Below are 18,700 nucleotides of genomic sequence, written 5' to 3' on the forward strand. Positions count from 1 at the left end.
TTTCCGTCTCACGTCTGACTGACTATCTGTGCGGTGTGTGTGTGTGTGCAAACAGAGTCAAGCGGCGACAGGTCAACGCTCGGCAAAGAAGCACGGTTCCTGCTGCCAAGTATTCCTCTCGCTGGCGGCCGCGTCTCGCCAGACGCCAATGTCAGAGCAGCGTCGTTTTGCACGTGCTGCCAAGTCCCGCTACTCTCGGCGGCGTGTGCCAGCTCTTCTCAGTCTGGGCCTAGCTGCGCTCGCGGTCAGTTCGATTAGTGCGAGACGAAGACGAAGAAGGGCTGCCCGCCGACTGCCGGGCCGCCTTGTCAAGGTAAGAGGGGACAACGCTCCGATGGGGCAGCGTGCCACATGGCTCGCTCTGTAGTTACGCACGGGAAGGACGTGTTGCGCACCAATCGGACGCGACTCCTGGCATGTCTCTTCTTTCATTTTGCGCTTCGCGGAGACGAACAAGGTGAATAACATTTGCGGAGACGGGCGCGCCGAGCGGATGTTGTTTCCCTGGTAGCAGTCACGTGCTTCTTGCCTCCGCACTGGACAGCGCGGCGACCGCCCCGCTTCCGTCCGACTTGCGTCATTGCGGGGTGCGCAGTTCTATCTACGCTGGCGCCTCAGATCGGAAGATCTTAAGAATTAATAAGCGCGAGTGTGTATTGATGGGGTGGCGGGAGAAGAGCGCAGTGCGCCCCCGCGGCTGCTTAAAAGAGATGGACGCCTCACGGCGCCTCCGCAGTAGAGGGACGCCTCGGTCCGTGAGAAGATCGTCTCGATTCCGTTGGCACAGGGGCCAGTCAGGGGGACCTTCGAAAAAGCCCCCCCCCCCCCCCCCCTACACACACACACAGACACACATCGTCCGGGCGGCAAGGGGGCAACGGCGAAACGCTCTCCAAAGCTGTGTCACTGACCGACTGCCAGAGAACTCCAGTGCTGGAAGTTGAGAGTGCGCATGCGCGACGAGTGACGTCCCCCTAACGCCTCCCACCACCACCTCCCCTTCCCCCCTTTCTTGTCCTCACCTCCGGAGGACGCGGAGCTATTAGGAAGCAAAGGCCTGCCTCGCTTCCTCGCCCTGCCCCTCTCTCTGCCGGCTTTTATCCCCAAGCGACCGAAGGAAGCCGGGGAAAACAAGTTGCCCCTCGGTGCGGGGCAAGTGCATGCGCTGGCCCTCTCCCATTGGGCCCCCTGTCCTCCTCGCCCGACGTGACGTAGGCAGCCAACCGCTGTCGCTTTCGCTCACCTTGGTAGCCGACTCCAGTACCCCACTTTCGCAGTGAGCCGACGGACGTGCTGGGTTCCGGCCGCGCTTTCGCCCCTTCCGCGTGTCTTGACACTTCGCGAAGCGCGCGCTGTGTCGGCGTTGCTGCGGTCGCGTCCAATTGTGCTTTCTTTTCTCGTGCCTTGCTCTGCCGGACCTGGATTACTGACCGGCGGTGTCCAGCATGCCGAAGGCATTCCTCGTGCGAAAGACTCGGACCCACTGGCGCCCGACGGCGGCTACAAGTCCGGCCGCGGTGACGCCCCCGCCGAGCCCCGAGCAAGCAGTGCCACAGGCCCTGGTCGTGCCGAGGTGTCCGCCGCTACAGGGGAACCTCGTCATCGGTGAGTGCTGCAGCACCCGTTTCGTTCTTTCATTTGATATTCTGGCGGCAGTCAATCGCATCCTGCGCGCGCCTTTTGCATGCCGCATTGATGGAAGGGGATTTAAAGTCGTATTGGGTGCTGAACTTAAGCATGCACATCGCTTTCATGCAGCGGCGTAACGCGCTGATAGCGCAGTTGCTCGACAATCGTGCAAGCGAACGATTTACGTGTGGCTGACAGTTCGCCAGGCGCGACTTGTGTCGGATGGCTTGTCGTCCGCGTTGCTAGATTGCCCGCAGGAGGATGCATGCCCCAATCCTGAGCAAACATGCAAATCAGCGTCTGCTGAAATGTGAAGCAGGGCGCAGCGGCATTTTGTAAACCTGGGCCGCTGCGCACGAGTTGGGTAATGTACCGTTATTACCGTCTCCGAGCTGCACACGAGCTCCGGACTGACCACGTGGGTCTTTTCAACGCGCATCCGGCGCGCGGCTTTCCGCCGCGTCCGAAACACTTTCTGTCCCCAACCGGCGGGACGCGTGCGAAGGTGCAAAGCGCGCGCCGGCGGAGCCCGGAAAAAGAGAAGCCCTTGTGGTGCGTCACGGGACGCCCGGCGGATACCAGAAGCGGGTCGGCGGCGGAGATGGGACCTTGAGGACCGCGCGGCGTTTTCCTTGAACTGGGAAGCGAGCTGTCCTTGCCCTTGGTGCCGCGGCACCGGAAAAACAGCCGGCGGTAAACACGTGTCGCAACCGCGATGATGCCCCGGCTTCTCTCCTTTTTCGCCGCTGCTGCTCGAGTGTTCGGCAGATTCCGCAGCGCGGTTTTTGAAGAGGGCGGTTAATCTGTCCCTCGTCTCGAGATCGGCGGCTCGTCGGCCGGCCGTGTCCCGCGTATCTGTGCCGCCAACGGTCGGTCAGCGCGCTCGGCTGTGTATCGCATCGCGAACGCCGTCCCCTTCCTTTTTTTTTCTCCTAACGGTTCTTGGCCGCATCTGGTGTTCCTTCGCGATGCGCGCACCAGATGTCCGCGCGCCCGGCGTCTTGCGAAACAGTCCGCTTTTAACGGGCTCTCCGCGCGGGTCAGTTTTTCCTTCGCGGCTCGCTTGCCACCGGTTGTCTCTCGCGGTCTGTGCATGTTTAACCACGCTTGGAGGAGGAAGGGGCACTGCATCGACGATGCCCACACCAAAAACAAAGAAAAAGATTGTCTCCGCTGCGCGCATGTTGGGGAGCGATTAGCCGTTGGAGGCTCTACAACCACGGCCGGTCCCGACAGCATCCCCCTCCCCCGCCTTTATTTTCTATCTTGTTGCATTTTGGGTCTCCGTTGCGCTAACCGTGGTAGGGACGAGCGAACGCGCTCCCGAGACTGAAAAGCGCTCGCTTGTTTATGGAGACGCATCTTTTTTTTCAGCTTCGCCTTAGTCCACATTAGTTCAGCGGGCTGGACGGTCGCGAAAGCAGTGTCGCAATGGAGCCTATCGCAGGCGTGTGGAACGCGAGGCATTGGTGGAACCGTTCGCGAGGGTATGGAAGGAGTTTGGTTGAAGGAGAGGGTTAGGAAGGATGAAAACTAGAGAAAAGTTGCGACACGTAAGCAGAAAAAAAAAAAAAGCGCCGCTAGAGGCGGGCGATTCGGTCGCCCCGGGCGGCAAGAGCAGAAAGTGGTGAAGATGCCCGGACAGCGTCGTCGCCACGCCGAGTTGATTCGCGAGCCGCGCGCGCCTGTACACGGGCAACGGGTCATGTATGGATATCGGCGGCAGACGGGGAAGGGGAGTTCGCCGCGCGGAACCGTCCACTATGCCAGGCAAACCGGTTGGCGCTGGCGCAACGGCTCGGTCCTTTCTCCGCCGCTGCCAGAGGAAGGTGAAAGTGAAGCCGTTCATTGCCAAGGCCGGACTCGCTCTCGCCGACCGCTTGGGAGAGGCATTCCGGGGGTGGGGGGGAACCTGTCTGCATTCAGGCGGCGTGACAGGTTGCGTTGTCGCCGCCGCTGCGGCCGCAGTTTCCGTTACTTTTTTGTGTCGTTGCGCCGCCGAGGAAGAGGCGCGCTGACGTGAGACGCGCTAACGACTTTTTCTCTGCTTGCGTGCGCTGGGCGCCCCCCCCTCCTCTCTCGCGCGCGCTCGCTTCGTTGTTCTTGCTGCGTAGCACGTAACCACTACTGCTGCCGTTGCGGGCAGAAGAGCGAAACCTTCCTGCGACGTATTCAAATTTGGCAGCTAACTACGTGTGACCCCGGGAAGCAGCGCTGTGCCGCGCAGATCAAAGCATTAGACGGCGGGAGCCTACAGGGCAGACGACAAAGCCGTAATATTAGCGTGACCTCGCAGAAATATAAGTGGAAACTCGTCCAGATGTCTGAAGCGATAACTGACGTCTAAAGAAACAAAGTAGAACATCGCGTATCTGACATAAACCGCCAGCAAAGTCGGATGTACCTGAACAGTGAAGCGGCAGACGCCCTTTACAGGGGGGACCGTGCGATGTTAATCAAGCATGAGGCCTTTATTCTTCACGTGCAAAGTAAGGGACATTGTGATGCCTGGACGCCCGAAGAGATGGCCAAAATCGTAATATTTTAACTTGGTCCAGAAACAATAATAATTGGCTTTTGGAAAGTAAACGGCGCAGTATCTGTCTCTTATATCGTTGGACACCTGAACCGCGCTGTAAGAGGGATAAAGGAGGGAGTGAAATAAGAAAGCGGTGCCGTAGTGGAGGGCTCCGGAATAATTTCGACCACCTGGGTATCTTTAACGTGCAGAAATCGCACAGCACACGGGCGCCTTGGCGTTTTGCCTCCATAGAAACGCAGCCGCCGCTGTCGGTTTCGAACCCGGGAACTCCGGATCAGTAGCCGAGCGCCCTAACCACTGAGCCACCGCGGCGGGTGCTCCAGAAATATTGCCGACGGTTTCGCCACTCAGCGGGTATGAGGTGGCATCCAAATTGTGTGCTGCCTTTCTGGTTGGTTGGGCGCCCAGTTCGAGCCTATAGTTTCTTTACACGTGCGAATGAGTCGAAAAATTATCCGAGTGCTATGAGCTTTTTCCCGTCCCACAAAAGCTGAAAACAAGCAGTGAAAAGAGAACGAAAATGGTTAAATCTAGGGGGCGACACGTTCTGTTTGGCTTCAAACTTTCGTAGGCGACGTGAGCGCTATTGTTCATACTAAAGGAAGGCAGCGACAAAAAAAAAAAAGCCAGTGGATGCAAGCTTGCCTACAAATGTGAGAGAAAAGGTGGACAGATGGGGAGGAGAGGGGGTGACGGGGAAGGCGGGCTGGTGAGGCTTCCAATATTTTGTTGAGTTAGTCACCCTACCCTGCCTTAGGCGTATCTAAAGGGACGACGCCGTTAAAATGCGCGGCTGTGGTCTGCCCCGGAAAAAAAAAAGTGCAAGCTTCCGCTGCTTGTGTGCAAGGTGCAATTCTGATTAGCGCTAACTCAGAACTAGGTGAATGAAATTGGCGAGTAAAACGGGTTTTGGTCTCATCTTTTTATTTTCAATTTTCTAAGCGAATAACTTTTCATTGCATGCACCGATTCCAATTTTCTTTTTGCGCTGGTCAGACGCCTCCTCAAAGAAGGCCCTCCAGTGAATACGGGCTTTTAGACAGAGTGGCGCTGTCGGTTAGAAGAATAGCGGTCGGCCACTGCGCAGGCGCAGGACAAATGGCGCGTTCACACTTGGACATTCGGCGGCGAGAGGGAGCGGAATCCGCGGCCGCCGAAATGCTGTCTCGTTCACACTTCCCGGCCACCGCGTCGTCGCTCATCGTCTGTGTGTCGTCTGCTCACGGCGTACACAAATGTGGCAAGAGGTTAATCGATGCTGTCTGCATACCAAAACCGTATGCACGCTTGCGTACGCTAAATGCAGCTATTTTGTCGGACGTTACGCCATTTCTAACATTCTTACTTTTTAAACGCCTCGTGGCGCCATCTGGTGGTTAGGAGAGGAATCATTGTTGTCAACGAACCAATGCCCCTCTTAAGCCTAAAAGGGGAAGAATCGTCACCCGAAATAAAAATTAAAGCAAATTTATCGCTCAAACGTTTCCTTATGGGTGAGATAAGACAAAGCGAAAGACCGCTGGCTCTTTAATGGCCAGTGAACGCGCTGAAAAGGCAGTAACAGCGACGAATTCAGTCCGAAGCGAGGCGTCCTGCATCGAAGGGCGCCGCCATGTTAGTCGCCGCGGGTTACTCGCCTTCCTATTGGCTGACGAGATTCGGCGGATTTTTTTTCCGGCGGCAGAATTCGGTCCTGGACCGATCGGCCTTTCCGCTGGGTATTTCGGCGGAATCTTCGCCGCGGCAGCGGATTCCGCTCGCTCTCGCCGCCGACAGTCCAAGTGTGAACGCGCCAAAGCTCCGGGAGCGTTTTTGTCCTGCGCACTTGCCCCCTTCTGTGCCACCTAACCGATCGCATCACCCTATTCTAAGTCTATAATGATGTCCACCGATTTTCACGCCGCAGCAGTTAGTCCGATTAAGATGTGGTTAACCCGCCTATCATCTGCCACACCCTGAGAAGATATGTTAGCAGGTCCAAGAAAATTAACCACAACGTCATAAGTATCTGGAGGGACTCCTTCGGTTTTTGCCGCTTCGTTCTGGAGTTGTATCCGACAATAAACTACGTCACGAGAAACGGAACAAGTACAGAAATTGCGCATGATTCCGCGAGAATTGTCAGTGGTGTCAAACCACAATGCTTTTGTCGCGGTGAATACATGTTGGGCTTCTGTAACGGGTTGGAAGCACGGCGCAAAAGCGGCACGCTTTTCTAATCCGCTTAACGCCACCTGCCCCGGCGTGTAGAGGGAAACTTTGCTTCGGACTCCACCAAGGCGTCACCCTGTATACGCACGTGCACTGGAATACCACATTAGGCCTAACTTCGTTATGAAGTGTTCTCTTGACGTCTAATTTTTAGGTAGTGTGAAGGGTCGTATTTTCTGTTAGTTAAGTGCGTGGACAATATAAAAATAAAATGGCACAGAATGTGAGATCGCGGTATAGTGTATCAGCGGCGTGTTCGTTTCTGTTTCGGCTTCCTATTACAATCGAGCTTTCCCTTTACATGACGTCAGAACGCTCGAAAGTCGAGCACCGCGCTTCAGGACTTTTTTTCCACTCCTCGAGCGCGACGTGCTGTAATCTTTGGTTAAGCTGATAGGGCGGGCGTCTGCGCAAGGCCTTCGAGGAAAGGTCAGTGTTCTCCGCACGATAGCCATTCGACGGCCGTGGGTTCCCTACTAGCCCGTTATCGTAAAACATAATGCAAGGTCGCTGCAAGCAGATTCCACGCGCGCCCTCGACTAATCGCTATCTGTGAACATGTTTGCCTGCCGTGTGTTACTGATGAAGTTAACGCGAGAGAAACGAGATGTTTCGTTGCTGTTTTTTTTTCTTTAGGGGGGGGGGGGGGCTACAGAGTGCACGAGATTTTTTTTTTATCGGCTGGATGGCTTTCCCACGGTAGCTTCGATGGCATGCGGCCTAAGTCTCGAAGAAAACATGAGACGCGTACGCTGGCGTTGAGGTCCTCCTAGTTCCTACAAATTTTATATGCGCCACTGGGTTCAGTCGTCTCTCGCGTTGAAAATTCGCACTTTTATTTCACTACAGGCCGGTTTCCACTGCCGAAAAACGCTCCCATTGTCACTTTGTGTCATGTCCCCCGTTGTGAGTTGAGCCTGTACGAATAAATAAATAATAAATAATTGGTTTTGGGCTGGGGAAAGGAAATGGCGCAGTATCTGTCTCATATATTGTTGGACACCTGAACCGCGCCGTAAGGGAAGGGATAAGAGAGGGAGTGAAAGAAAGGAAGAAAGAGGTGCCGTAGTGGAGGGCTCCGGAATAATTTTGACCACCTGGGGATCTTTAACGTGCACTGACATCGCACAGCACACGGGCGCCTTAGCGTTTTTCCTCCATAAAAACGCAGCCGCCGCGGTCGGGTTCGAACCCGGGAACTCCGGATCAGTAGTAGAGCGCCCTAACCACTGAGCCACCGCGGCGGGTACCTGTACGAAGCGAATCAGGCTTTCGTTTCACGTGAACCTTCGGGAAGAGGTCGCGTCGGCGTTTCAGCCTTCGCTGCTCTGTGAACGAAATCTGCATTTCTGCAATAGCTCACGTGAACGTGAAGGGTGTGACGAAATCTTGTGGTGCTCCCTAAAAGGTCGCAGATTCTCACGAGAATGTAGTCTTTTTTTTTTCTGCGGGGGGGGGGGGGGGGGGGGGGGGGGGGGGGTCAGCGCCTTCGCAAGTACAAAGGCCTGTAGAAAAGTAGTTAAAAACACTCTTGCGATGTGCCAGCTCCGCTGGGCCACCGTGTGACAGATCCAAGAGAGAAAATGCCCCGCGTTGTGTCCACACGAAGTAGGGTCCGAGTCGGAAAGTCTGCATTGTGGCCCTGACACGCTTCTGCCACCCAAACTTTCCCGGCGGCGCCGGAGGATAGGGGATCTCCTTTCTCCAAAGCGAGCCGGCGCACCGTGAAAGTGGTCAGGCGGCGCCACGCGATACCATCGTGGTCCTCCTGTGGCCCAAAGCAGAGCACGCGCGCCGTATCGGGCCACCTGGGCGCCGCGCTCGGTAACTTACTGACCCACACGGGGACAACAACAAAACAGCGGCACGCGCCGCGCTCGCAGATGTCCGGCAAAAGTCCTTGAAATGCACCAGGAAGCAATTTGCAGAGCGGCCAACCCAGCAGCAGCTGCCGGGCTCTAAAAACGCCCTCGGGCTAAACACTGCCCCGCCGCCGCCTCTGCAGTGTCGTTCGTCTACAGCTGCCTGGACCCGCGCGCGTAGTGGCCGTTTTTCGCGGAAGGAGAGTGTTTCTTCCTCCTCCAGGTGGAAGGGGTGCCCGTGGGCAGGAATGCAAGGAAGGAGCGGCCTTCCTCCTTGGCTTCCTTCCTTGACCGCCAAGCGGGTTACGGGGCACCCCGAAGTCTTTTCTTCTCCCCGAGGCGGTCGTTTTCTCTCTCGAGGGATGCTCGTTTCACTGTCCGCAGCGGCCTCTGCAATGAATGGGATGCTCGTCGTTTCTAGGTCCTTTTTTCTTCTGTCTTGTTTCTTCCTCCCTAGTTTTAAGTAACTTTATGTTTACTACCAGGTGCGAGCCTGCGTTTATTGCGCCCTCGTTAACGAGGTACGCCTTTTTTTCTTCCTCCCCGGGCAGCTGAGGGGCATCCGTAGCCGTTGTCCCGTTGTTTGAGGGATTGGTCACGGGCCGCGCTCGTCCGAGAGCGCCGCGGTTTGAAGCGTGGGTGATTTACGATTAGCTGCGCGCGTTAAGATCGTCTAACGATAATTACATGTATATGTATTTTTTTCGTTGCCTCGTTCTGACCAGCTGTAGGTCGTACGTTTGCGCATAAAAAGGCCACTACCCGCGCCCGCTGGTGTACAGCGCTAGCTGTTAAGGCGAAGGTTCCTGGCCTAAAGGTAGTGGTTATCGTGACCATCGAGCGGCCGCGATCACGTCACTTCCCGGGAACATAGCCCGTGCCTCGTGCTAACTTCGTCATCACGTAGGGCGCGGAGTTGAAAAAAAAAGACGACCCCGAACACCTTGACTCGCGATCACGTGGCCAACCCGTCCCACACTTGCCCGACAGCAGCACTTAAGACGGATTCACACTGGCGAGTCGCGGTGGTCGTGCGACAGGTTTTAATCGATTTGGTAAGCTCCCTCCCCGCTTTCCTAGTGCTTCGGAAACCGTAACTATATAATTGCCCGAAATCGGTGGCGCGACGTAAGGCGCCCGTGTGCTGCGCGATGTCAGTGCACGTTAAAGATCCCCAGGTGGTCGAAATTATTCCGGAGCCCTCCACTACGGCACCTCTCTCTTCCTTTCTTCTTTCACTCCCTCCTTTACCCTTCCCTTACGGCGCGGTTCAGGTGTCCAATGATATATGAGACAGATACTGCGCCATTTCCTTTCCCACAAAACCAATTATTATTATTATTATTATTATTATTATTATTATTATTTGCTACTCGCCAGTGTGAATCCGCCTTTAGACCGAATGCAACAATTGCTGAAGCACCAAGTGGGACTACCACGGGTGTAATTGGCATTATTATTACTGAGCTATTTGCTGCTTCAACCAATTCAGCAGCGCTCCGAACTGCGCCACCCTTGAAGATGTTTCAAAGCTGCTCACGTTTCGCGCGCAGCCCTTTGTGAACAGCCAACGGTGTAGCACTCAGACCCCGTGTGAGCCATTCTTGAGGTGCCGCAAGGTTTACCGTTGCGCTCTGCTTTGCGCCTTGTGTGCCTGTGGGATTCTGCTGGATGCCATGCAGCCGTCGCCTTGTCTTCTCGCGAACCCTCCGGCAACGTGGACACACCTAGGATTCTTAAGAGGGGGTAGAAAGCACCGAAAGCGGTCTCCCTCAGTCTGATGTGTCGCTTCCGCGGCGGTCGCCGACTGGGCCGGTGGGGGCTGCCCACCCGCCGCCTCACTTTCTTCCCGTGTAGCGGCGAGACCGTTGAGTGAGCTGCTCTTCTTGGCTGTTGTCCACGTGCCTCGTCACCCGCTCCTCTCCTCGACGTATCCGGATTTTTTGCGTTCTTCCCGCCGAGCACGCACCGCACCGGCGCGTTCCGCGAACGGTTCCGCTGCTGACGCGACGGGGTGGTTGGCGCGGAGCTTTTGTCTCCCTGCGTTCAATGGCCGCCGCCGGCTGGGACCCCGTCCTGCGGTCTACGCGCAGGATCCCATTAAGAAAAAGCCTTTAACTGTCCCTCCCTCCCCCCCCACTACCCTCCCTGTTCCTTCGCACTTTCGACGCGGACCTGTTCCTGTGGGTCGCCGTCTTTTATTTTGCTTCTATGCGACACTTCGTAGCAGCTTCTTTTGGTGGCTCCTGGCGACGGTTGTAAAGGATGCAGCACTCTGTCGCAACTGGAGCTATTGCAAGTACAAGTGCCGCCTTTTTTTTGTTTTTGCATCATAGCTACGAGCTTACACTAATGGAATCTATAACAAGGGCTACAGAAGGTAGTGTTTATCCTCCAGCGTCAGCTGGGTAATGAATGTTTGCATCTCAGTACTTGGTTCATTTCGGACTCGTACGCACGAACGAGGCCAAAGTTAAAGGCACCGAGGCCACGGTAGACGGCCAGCAATATTGAGTAATATTCATTCGCGTACCGCGATTTCTTAGGAATTTATTCGGCGGGTGATGAACGGGCGTCGTGCGTGCGCGTTCTTATTTGTCGCCCGGCTTCCTTTCGCAGATCTGGGCTCCCCGGCCTCGAGTTGCGAGCAACGGAGCAGTCCACCCACGAGCCACCGCAGCAGCCCACCCGTGACTCCGCCCACCCCGCCGTCCTCGAGCGAGGGCGACAAGGGCTGCGCGCAGGGCTGCGATGAACAGTACCTGTCGTCCGAGGACTCCTCCGAGGTGCCCCCCATGCCGCTGCTTTCGGCCGCCTACCGGTACACGATGCACGTGCAGACGCCCCACCAGCTCCACCACCATCGCCAGCTGCCGCCGCTGCTGCCACTGCTGCCGCCGCAAGACACGAGGTCGCTGCCCGCAGATGTCGCCGAGCCGAGCCCGCGCCGGGTTCCGGTCATCCAGTCACCCATATCCCGCTACCTGCCTCCGCCGCCGGACCTGGTTACGCAGATCGCGCGCCTGTCCATGGACGTGCCGCTGGACGCGCGCACGACAGTGCTCTCGTCGCCCGAGCCGCGCCGCCAGCTGCCGCCCACGTCTCCAGTGGAGCTGACGCGGCGCACAGCCGCCGTCGAGCCGCCCTCCTGCGAGATGGCCCCGGCCGACGAGGCCACGCCGGCGGCCGCAGCTCCGCTGAACATCCGGATGAGCGTCCTGCAGCAGCGGCTGGGCCTGCGCGGCGACCAGCCCATCGAGTTCGTCAACGGCGGCCACGGCATCAAGAACCCGCTGATGAACAAGGCCGGCCGCCGGACCAGCAGCAGCAGCCAGCCGGCCGACGCGCTGCACGACTCGAGCAGCAACCAGAGTGCGGGGTCAGTGGAGCCTCTCAGTCCGAGGGCGCCGCCGCCGCTGCCTGTGCCGCCGCCGCCGCAGCGGCCGCTGCAGCAGCCCGCAGCCAGGCCTCAGCAGAACAAGTCAGTTTGGGTCGTGCACTGAAGCGCTGTGCCACTGCCTCGCGGCGGACGAATCTTTCGGGCCCAAGCGATTGGGTGCGATGTCTGCCGTGGCTCGCGTACCTTCACGACTATGTACCGTTCGAAAGAGCGAGCACTCCCTATGTTCAGCTCCACACAGAGCGGTCGCGAGCCGCCGGCAGATAGCGCAGGCATGTGCATCGGCCGCCACTGGCGTTCTGTGGCGGCATTGGGCACCGCGCCACACGGCAAACCATGCATGCCTGATATGTTAAAACTATTCCCTAGGATACGTGTGACCTGTATTGAAAACAAAAGCACTAACAAATCATTGGCAGATTCCGTGCGACAGTGGCAACAGCGCATTTCGTTAGTTTTAGCGTGTGTGCATCCCGTAGGTGAAGCAATAAGCGGCGTGGCGCGAAGACAGTTCTTTCAGAGAAAGCAGGGTTAAGCTGACAGCTAACCTCGATTCCTGCCTTTCTTCCCACAGGCTTTCCTGCCAGGAGTGCGGGAAGACGTTCGCGCTGCAGCGGCTTCTCAATCGCCATCTCAAGTGCCACAGCGACTTCAAGCGCTACCTGTGCACATTCTGCGGCAAAGGCTTCAACGACACCTTTGACCTCAAGCGGCACACACGAACGCACACCGGTAAGGACGCAGCAGCGATTTTGCATGGCTTCGCCAATTCGCCTGTAGTGTAATGTGTGGCTAAACTGCTTACAATGAAGTCTTAAGGTTATATAGCACCAGAGTCAGGCGTCGTACCGTATTCGAGATTTAATTGCGTGACCTCGTGACGTCATCACAACCCGCACATCGCGGGAGGTGCCAGCCTGGATTTGTCCCACCAAAACCCCGCCGCTGTCCGCTGTCACGAAATTAGCTGATTGGTTGAGGGCGCTCACTTGACCATGTCAACTCATCACGACCTGATCACCATGACAGGTGGCTGTTATTGGTTGGCCTAGAGAGGCCACGCGACCTTGCGACGTTAGCATAACCCGCCCACCTGGTTGTGAGCAACCCAGTTTCAATACAGCAACCTAGATGGAGTCGAAATCGCTAGTGATAAAGTGCGATATATGCAAATGTCGGCACCGTCACAGCATAGTGGATACCTGTTACTGCAGTCCTGATATGGCGGTTGATGGACCGACAGTTGCAAAGACGCTGACGGTAGTTTTTCTTTATGTGCTACGTCCTAGGCCAGCTTGGTTTGAACAGACTCCGCTTTCTAGTCTTACCCCGAGGAAGAAGTCACAGCACAGAAGTAGCAGCGCACTGATCACCGTTCGAATATCGCGCTAAGGCGAGACTTTGGAGTTGGTTTTTCGCACCGCTAACGGGCCGTTGTCGCATTATTATTACGCAGGTGTCCGGCCGTACAAGTGCAACATGTGCGACAAGTCGTTCACGCAGCGGTGCTCGCTCGAGTCGCACACCCTCAAGGTGCACGGCATCCAGCACAAGTACGCGTACAAGGAGCGCCGGGCCAAGGTGTACGTGTGCGAAGAGTGCGGCCACACGACCAACGACCCCGAGCGCCACTACGTGCACCTGCAGAAGCACCACCCTTACAGTCCAGCCTTGCTCAAGTTCTACGACAAGAGGCACTTCAAGTTCAACGAAGGGAACCTCCCCATGGGGCTCCTGCACGTGCACTCCTGAACTGTCTCCTGTTTTTTTTTTGTTTTTTTGCGGCCGAGAACGCGCTGCCTTTTTGTCTGTGATACCTCCACATAGTCTTCCTCGTTGTAAATAGCGGCCTCAAGAAAAGGCCGTGGCATTAAGTTATGTCCATCACAACGCATTCCCCTGCAATCTCAAGCATCATTCCTCTTTGTTCCATGTCCGCAGTGAGTCTGTTTCGGGGCGTGCATTTTTTCATTGTTGGCCCCCCCACCCACGGTGCCGTCCGAATGCATCTCCGGGAAGCCGCGATGCAGTACAAACTTGTCCCTTGAAAAGTACACCTATAGTTTTTTTTTTCACGTTTGCTCATTTTCATTAATTTTGTTCTTGTCATTTTTAAAATTTTTCCTACGGACCTCGCGGTCTAACGAGTCCTCCGCCTGTTCACTTTTACAGAGCGGGAAGGCCGTGGAGCGTCTTTCCTTGTTCGTCCTTGCCTTTTCTTCATGTTCAATAAAAGTGATACGTTGTTCCAGCAAATGTGTCTGCTTGTGGCCAGCGATGTGATGCACTGCACATGCAAGCAGGCTGGCATTTTCGTGTCGCCTGGTGAAGTGACGACGCGATTGTTAAGCTGTGCACAACATCTCCCGCCTAACTGCCCTCTAAAATCTGCCTAACTGTCCCGGGTGATGGGACAGTTAGGCATAGGATGGCGACGCTTGCAACAGGCCCGAGCGGCAGTGGTTTAGTATTAGTCACAAACACTTTAGAAGGGCGAGTCGCGGTCCAAATAATGACGGTGTGGCCGCCCCTTTTACACGGATAAATCGGATGGCACAATAGACATAAACCGCAACAGGTGAGCAGTATGTGCTCACGGCAAACCCACAATTGATAGTACAGCTTGGGCTGGACATCTTTTTTTTAAAGCGCGAAATGCACGAAGTAAATTATTGTGTGAAGAACGCCTGACGAAAAATACATACTTGTGCAGAAAAGCGTTGACTGGCGGAATAGGAGAAGTTGGCAACGCTCGCTGCACTGTATTCCGCGAGCTGAGCGCAAAAGTGCCGCCCGCGAGCGCGGCAGACGACGGTGCTCCGGCAGTGAGCTACTCCCTTGTCGGCGCTAGGCCTAACTTGTTTCGCATCGAAGCCATATCGGAGTACGCCATTGAATTGACCAGCTCTACAATAAATGGTCTACTCACGGCACCGCCTTACTGACTACCCCAATGCCTCATGTTAAGTGAAAGATATATGATGGATTTAAGCGACGGCTCAGCAAGCGCAGCTAACTTGCAAGCAGATCGGGTCAGCCGCGATGCACAGGCGGCAGCTGCTACGCCGCTGTGACCTTAAAACTAGCTGGTATCGTAGTTATTATCGCTAACAGCAACTCGGAACAGGTCAGCGATCCTTAATATCCCGGGGCTTATTATTTACGAGAACAAGAAAGTTAGCACGGTTCTCTGACGCTGGCGCCAGGGATACGCCGCAGAGATGCTGCCTTGCAAACCACAAGTCTAGAAAGACCGAAAAGTGTGTTCCGCTGCGACCAGGAAGATAAAAAATGACGATGAAACCCCATTAGTTTAACTGCACCCGCTTGCATCCGAACAATTTTTAACCGAATATTATCGCTAGATATCGCGTGTTCACCCCGAAACACGCCCTGAACTTGTTCAAGACAAGCGTTTTGCCCTCTGTACTACGGCAGTGGAGGCAGTGTCAGTACCGTCGGACGGCACACTGCGTCGTAAGATATTTGCAAATGCCGCTTCGCTCTAACGATCATCGCGTCACTTCGTTGCAACCGGTAGTTGGCTGCTAGAACGGTGGCGAGCCGTATGACAACAGCGAACCGTGATTCGCGATAACCGCAGTTAACCATAACCGTGGTTAGATTGCCCGTGCGACTAGAGTATCGGTATGCAGGAAACCAGGACGCGGAAAAGAGCTTTAAACCGCTGGCTCAAACACGCAGAGGGTAAGAAATGGATCAGTTCAACGCAGAGTGGGCTCGGCAGCAGCGCATCGGAAACGATGTTCAGGAGCCATTTTTGTTTCTTGATCTTAAATTGTTGATCAATTGTTCTTGATTGTTTGCTTGTTCCTGAGGTCGTTTTTGTTGTTTCCAGAATTTATGTATTGTGTGCCCACCCCTGCGAAGGTCTTGTAAAAGATCGCAGTATCAATAAATAAATAAAAATAAAATAAATAAGCGCGAGCCGCCGCGGTGGCTGAGTGGTTATGGCGCTCGGCTGCTGGCCCGAAAGACGCGGGTTCGATCCCGGCTGCGGCGGTCGAATTTCGATGGAGGCGAAAATCTAGAGGCGCGCGTACTGTGCGATGTCAGTGCACGTTAAAGAACCCCAGGTGGTCGAAATTTCCGGAGCCCTTCACTACGGCGTCTCTCATAGTCAGAGTCGCTTTGGGACGTTAAACCCCCATAAACCAAACCAAATAAGCGCGGGAGCCTGTTTATTAAAGAGCGCAGGTCAAGCTAACGGAGTCCTGATAGTTCAAAAGGCAGCCCCCTGCTGTTTGAAGCGAAATCGGGATATCTTGGAACGCGAAGCTACAAAAAAAAAAAAACGAAGATGGCACACGTGCAATGTAACAAATCTGCACCGCAGCGGTGGCCTTGTGATTAGCTCATCTATCTGCCTTGTATGTGGAAGATGCTAGAGTCTTAGGCGGGAAAAGCATTTTTACCGGTAGGTTCTAGGCAGTGGGCTTGCGTCCGCCGAAGTCAATGCGCAAAACTAATAAAAGATCGAATAACAGCTAACGCTCTCAAATACAGAGCCACCATGCTCGTTAATTTCCCTACTCCAGACGGGACGCTTGTAACATCCATCCAAAACATGCAGGGCGGCTTTACCCCCTTCCTTGAAACACTGGACCGATGTGTCGAACAGGACTTGAGTACTAGTCCTTATAAAAATGGCCTACAGACTTTCTATAGACTCTATTGACTTCCTATAGGTATTTACTTTTTTTATGATTTATGGGGGTTTAACGTCCCAAAGCGACTCAGGCTATCAGGGATGCCGTAGTGAAGGGCTCCGGAAATTTCGGCAACCTGGGGTTCTTTAACGTGCACTGACATCGCACGGTACACGGGCCTCTGGAATTTCGCCTTCATCGAAATTCGACCGCCGCGACCGGGTTAGAACCCGCGTCTTTCGGGTCAACAACTATTCATAGTCTATAGACTGTCTGTTTAAAAAAGTCTACAAGTTTATGGCCATAAATCTAGATTTCTATGAACATTACAGAAAGAAGGCTATGAGCAGTCTAAATACTGTCTAAATAAATGTTTGTAAAGGCTGGCGCCATAATCCTGCCAACTGAAGTAAGGTTGGAGGCCAGGTACAGGCACGGTGCATCTGCTCAGGGTGCATGGTCTTGCCACACGGCCTGCATTTACAAACTTCTCTCCCACGCGTCAGAAGCTGCATGGAAAGGTGCTTGGATATGAGCAGGGTCTAAGGAAAAAGTAAGAATAACACAAAGCAGAGAAAGTAAATTCAAGTAGAACAAGAAAAAGCGAACAAATTAACAGCTCCAGTGAAGAATACCGCTTGTCAAAAAAGGTTTTCTTGTTTGATATTTATTTACTTTTTTCTGCCGCATTCAGTTTATAGAAGCCCTTCTCACGCAAAAGCGCTACTAAAGTAGGCAAGGACGTCAATAAATTTTTGTTTACGGTTAAAGGTCATCAGACAGCCAAAAATGAGCAGTAAGTGCGCAGATAGCACCAAAAATTAAAACAATATAATGAAATTGATCTGTAAGTAAAAGTAACACTGCGTGTTAAATTGGTAGGTTATGTTATACCGTTAAAAATCGAAGTTTTATGTTGTACCCTAAACATTAGTTCAACGTTGAAACTAAGCAATGTGTAATGGTGTGTTATATATGTGCTACTATCAGGACAGTAAAATAGCATCGCAAGTATATTTCAAGCGCAGTGCCTCGAGCTGCTTTCTTTGTTCGTACAATACTGTTGTTCTTCAACTAACGACATAGCGCCAAAATTCCAATACAAAACCCCACTTGCTAGTATTTCGTGATGATAATAATAATAATAACTGGTATTGGGGGAAAAGGAAATGGCGCAGTATCTGTCTCATATATCGTTGGACACCTGAACCGCGCCGTGAGGGAAAGGGTAAAGGAGGGAGTGAAAGAAGAAAGGAAGAAAGAGGTGCCGTAGTGGAGGGCTCCGGAATAATTTCGACCACCTGGTGATCTTTAACGTGCACTGACATCGCACAGCACACGGGCGCCTTAGCGTTCTTCCTCCATAAAAACGCAGCCGCCGCGGTCGGTTTCGAGCCCGGGAACTCCGGATCAGTAGTCGAGCGCCCTAACCACTGAGCCACCGCGGCGGGTTCTAGTTTTCCCCACGTACTCGCTTTTCGACAAGCTCTCCTCTCCAGTCCGCCACTATGGGCGCACGGCGCCACCGGCGACCCCCTCCTCATGCGGCGCAGGTGGAGCGTGCTACATTCCTCTGTTCTTGATATCCTCTCCCTCCTTCCGCAGTAACCACCCTCTGGTCACGCATTCCTATGCCAGCGCCATACCCTCCTCCTCCCTCTTCCAGGGTAACTACCCTCCGGTAGTAGCCACCATCTATAATCTATCTATAGTTGTAGGGATTTCTCCGCTCTCGTCACACATTCCCCCTTCCACGGTTACCACGTTCAGGTGACGCCTTCCTACAGTTTCGCCCTACCCTCATTTTCCTTCCAGGGTTATGGAGGAAGGAAAGAATTTAGGAGGGACCGCGACGACACTTTTTTTTTTTGAATCCGGACCACAAAGAACCGCACCAAATTCCTGCACGTATATGCCACTGCACGTAGGCACTGTTTTGCACGAGCAAGCATTCCGCTGGCATCCGTGGAAACGAGCGTCGTGCGCCCGCCATCGCGCAAAGCAAGCCCGGGCTCTCGGACATGTCGAGGCTTGCAGCATCTAGTCTCGCCCGGCGGAATCCCCACCCCCTCTTGCTGGCGCGGACTCGAGACTCAACCGACAAAGTGTTGTGCGCGTGCGTTTTTATTTTATTTTTCTCATTGATGTACACTTTATTTTGACTCTGGACAACTTTATTTTGACTCTGTAAATAGTGTAAATATGACCACTTCCTGTGTCCTTTCTTGCTATCCCCTCACCTCTTTCATTTCTATTCTTCATACTGCCTTCTATCCTTTATTTCCGCTGCCCCAGCTCAGGTGCCGCCGATAATGATGGCAGATAGCGGGGTGAGCAAAAATCTTTTAACTTCCTTTTATTATATTTTTGATTAAACACTTACTAC

The 18,700-nt window shown here is 54.2% G+C and overlaps 1 protein-coding gene across 2 annotated transcripts; it reads left to right on the forward strand.

The window, feature by feature from the left end:
• The first annotated feature begins 220 nt into the window (after positions 1-220).
• Positions 221-13,897, forward strand: LOC144129014 (uncharacterized). Of its 2 annotated transcripts, XM_077662881.1 has the most exons (5): positions 221-313; positions 1,445-1,605; positions 10,864-11,725; positions 12,219-12,376; positions 13,101-13,897. In XM_077662881.1, the coding sequence occupies exons 2-5, from the start codon at positions 1,446-1,448 to the stop codon at positions 13,394-13,396; spliced, it is 1,476 nt and encodes a 491-aa protein (XP_077519007.1). In that variant the 5' UTR covers positions 221-313; position 1,445; the 3' UTR covers positions 13,397-13,897. The 2 variants fall into 2 exon arrangements, with proteins under 2 accessions (XP_077519007.1, XP_077519006.1); XM_077662880.1 differs by lacking the exon at positions 221-313 and having other exon boundaries at positions 1,265-1,605; positions 13,101-13,894.
• The last annotated feature ends 4,803 nt before the right edge of the window (positions 13,898-18,700 follow it).

The sequence above is a fragment of the Amblyomma americanum genome, chromosome 4, assembly GCF_052857255.1.
Source record: "Amblyomma americanum isolate KBUSLIRL-KWMA chromosome 4, ASM5285725v1, whole genome shotgun sequence".
Taxonomy (NCBI): Eukaryota; Metazoa; Arthropoda; class Arachnida; order Ixodida; family Ixodidae; genus Amblyomma; species Amblyomma americanum.

Coding starts and splice junctions, on each gene's coding strand:
- LOC144129014 (XM_077662881.1), top strand. CDS start 1,446: ATGCCGAAGGCATTCCTCGTGCGAAAGACTCGGACCCACTGGCGCCCG. Junction 11,726..12,218: donor GCCAGGCCTCAGCAGAACAA/GTCAGTTTGGGT, acceptor TTCTTCCCACAG/GCTTTCCTGCCAGGAGTGCG. Junction 12,377..13,100: donor GCACACACGAACGCACACCG/GTAAGGACGCAG, acceptor ATTATTACGCAG/GTGTCCGGCCGTACAAGTGC.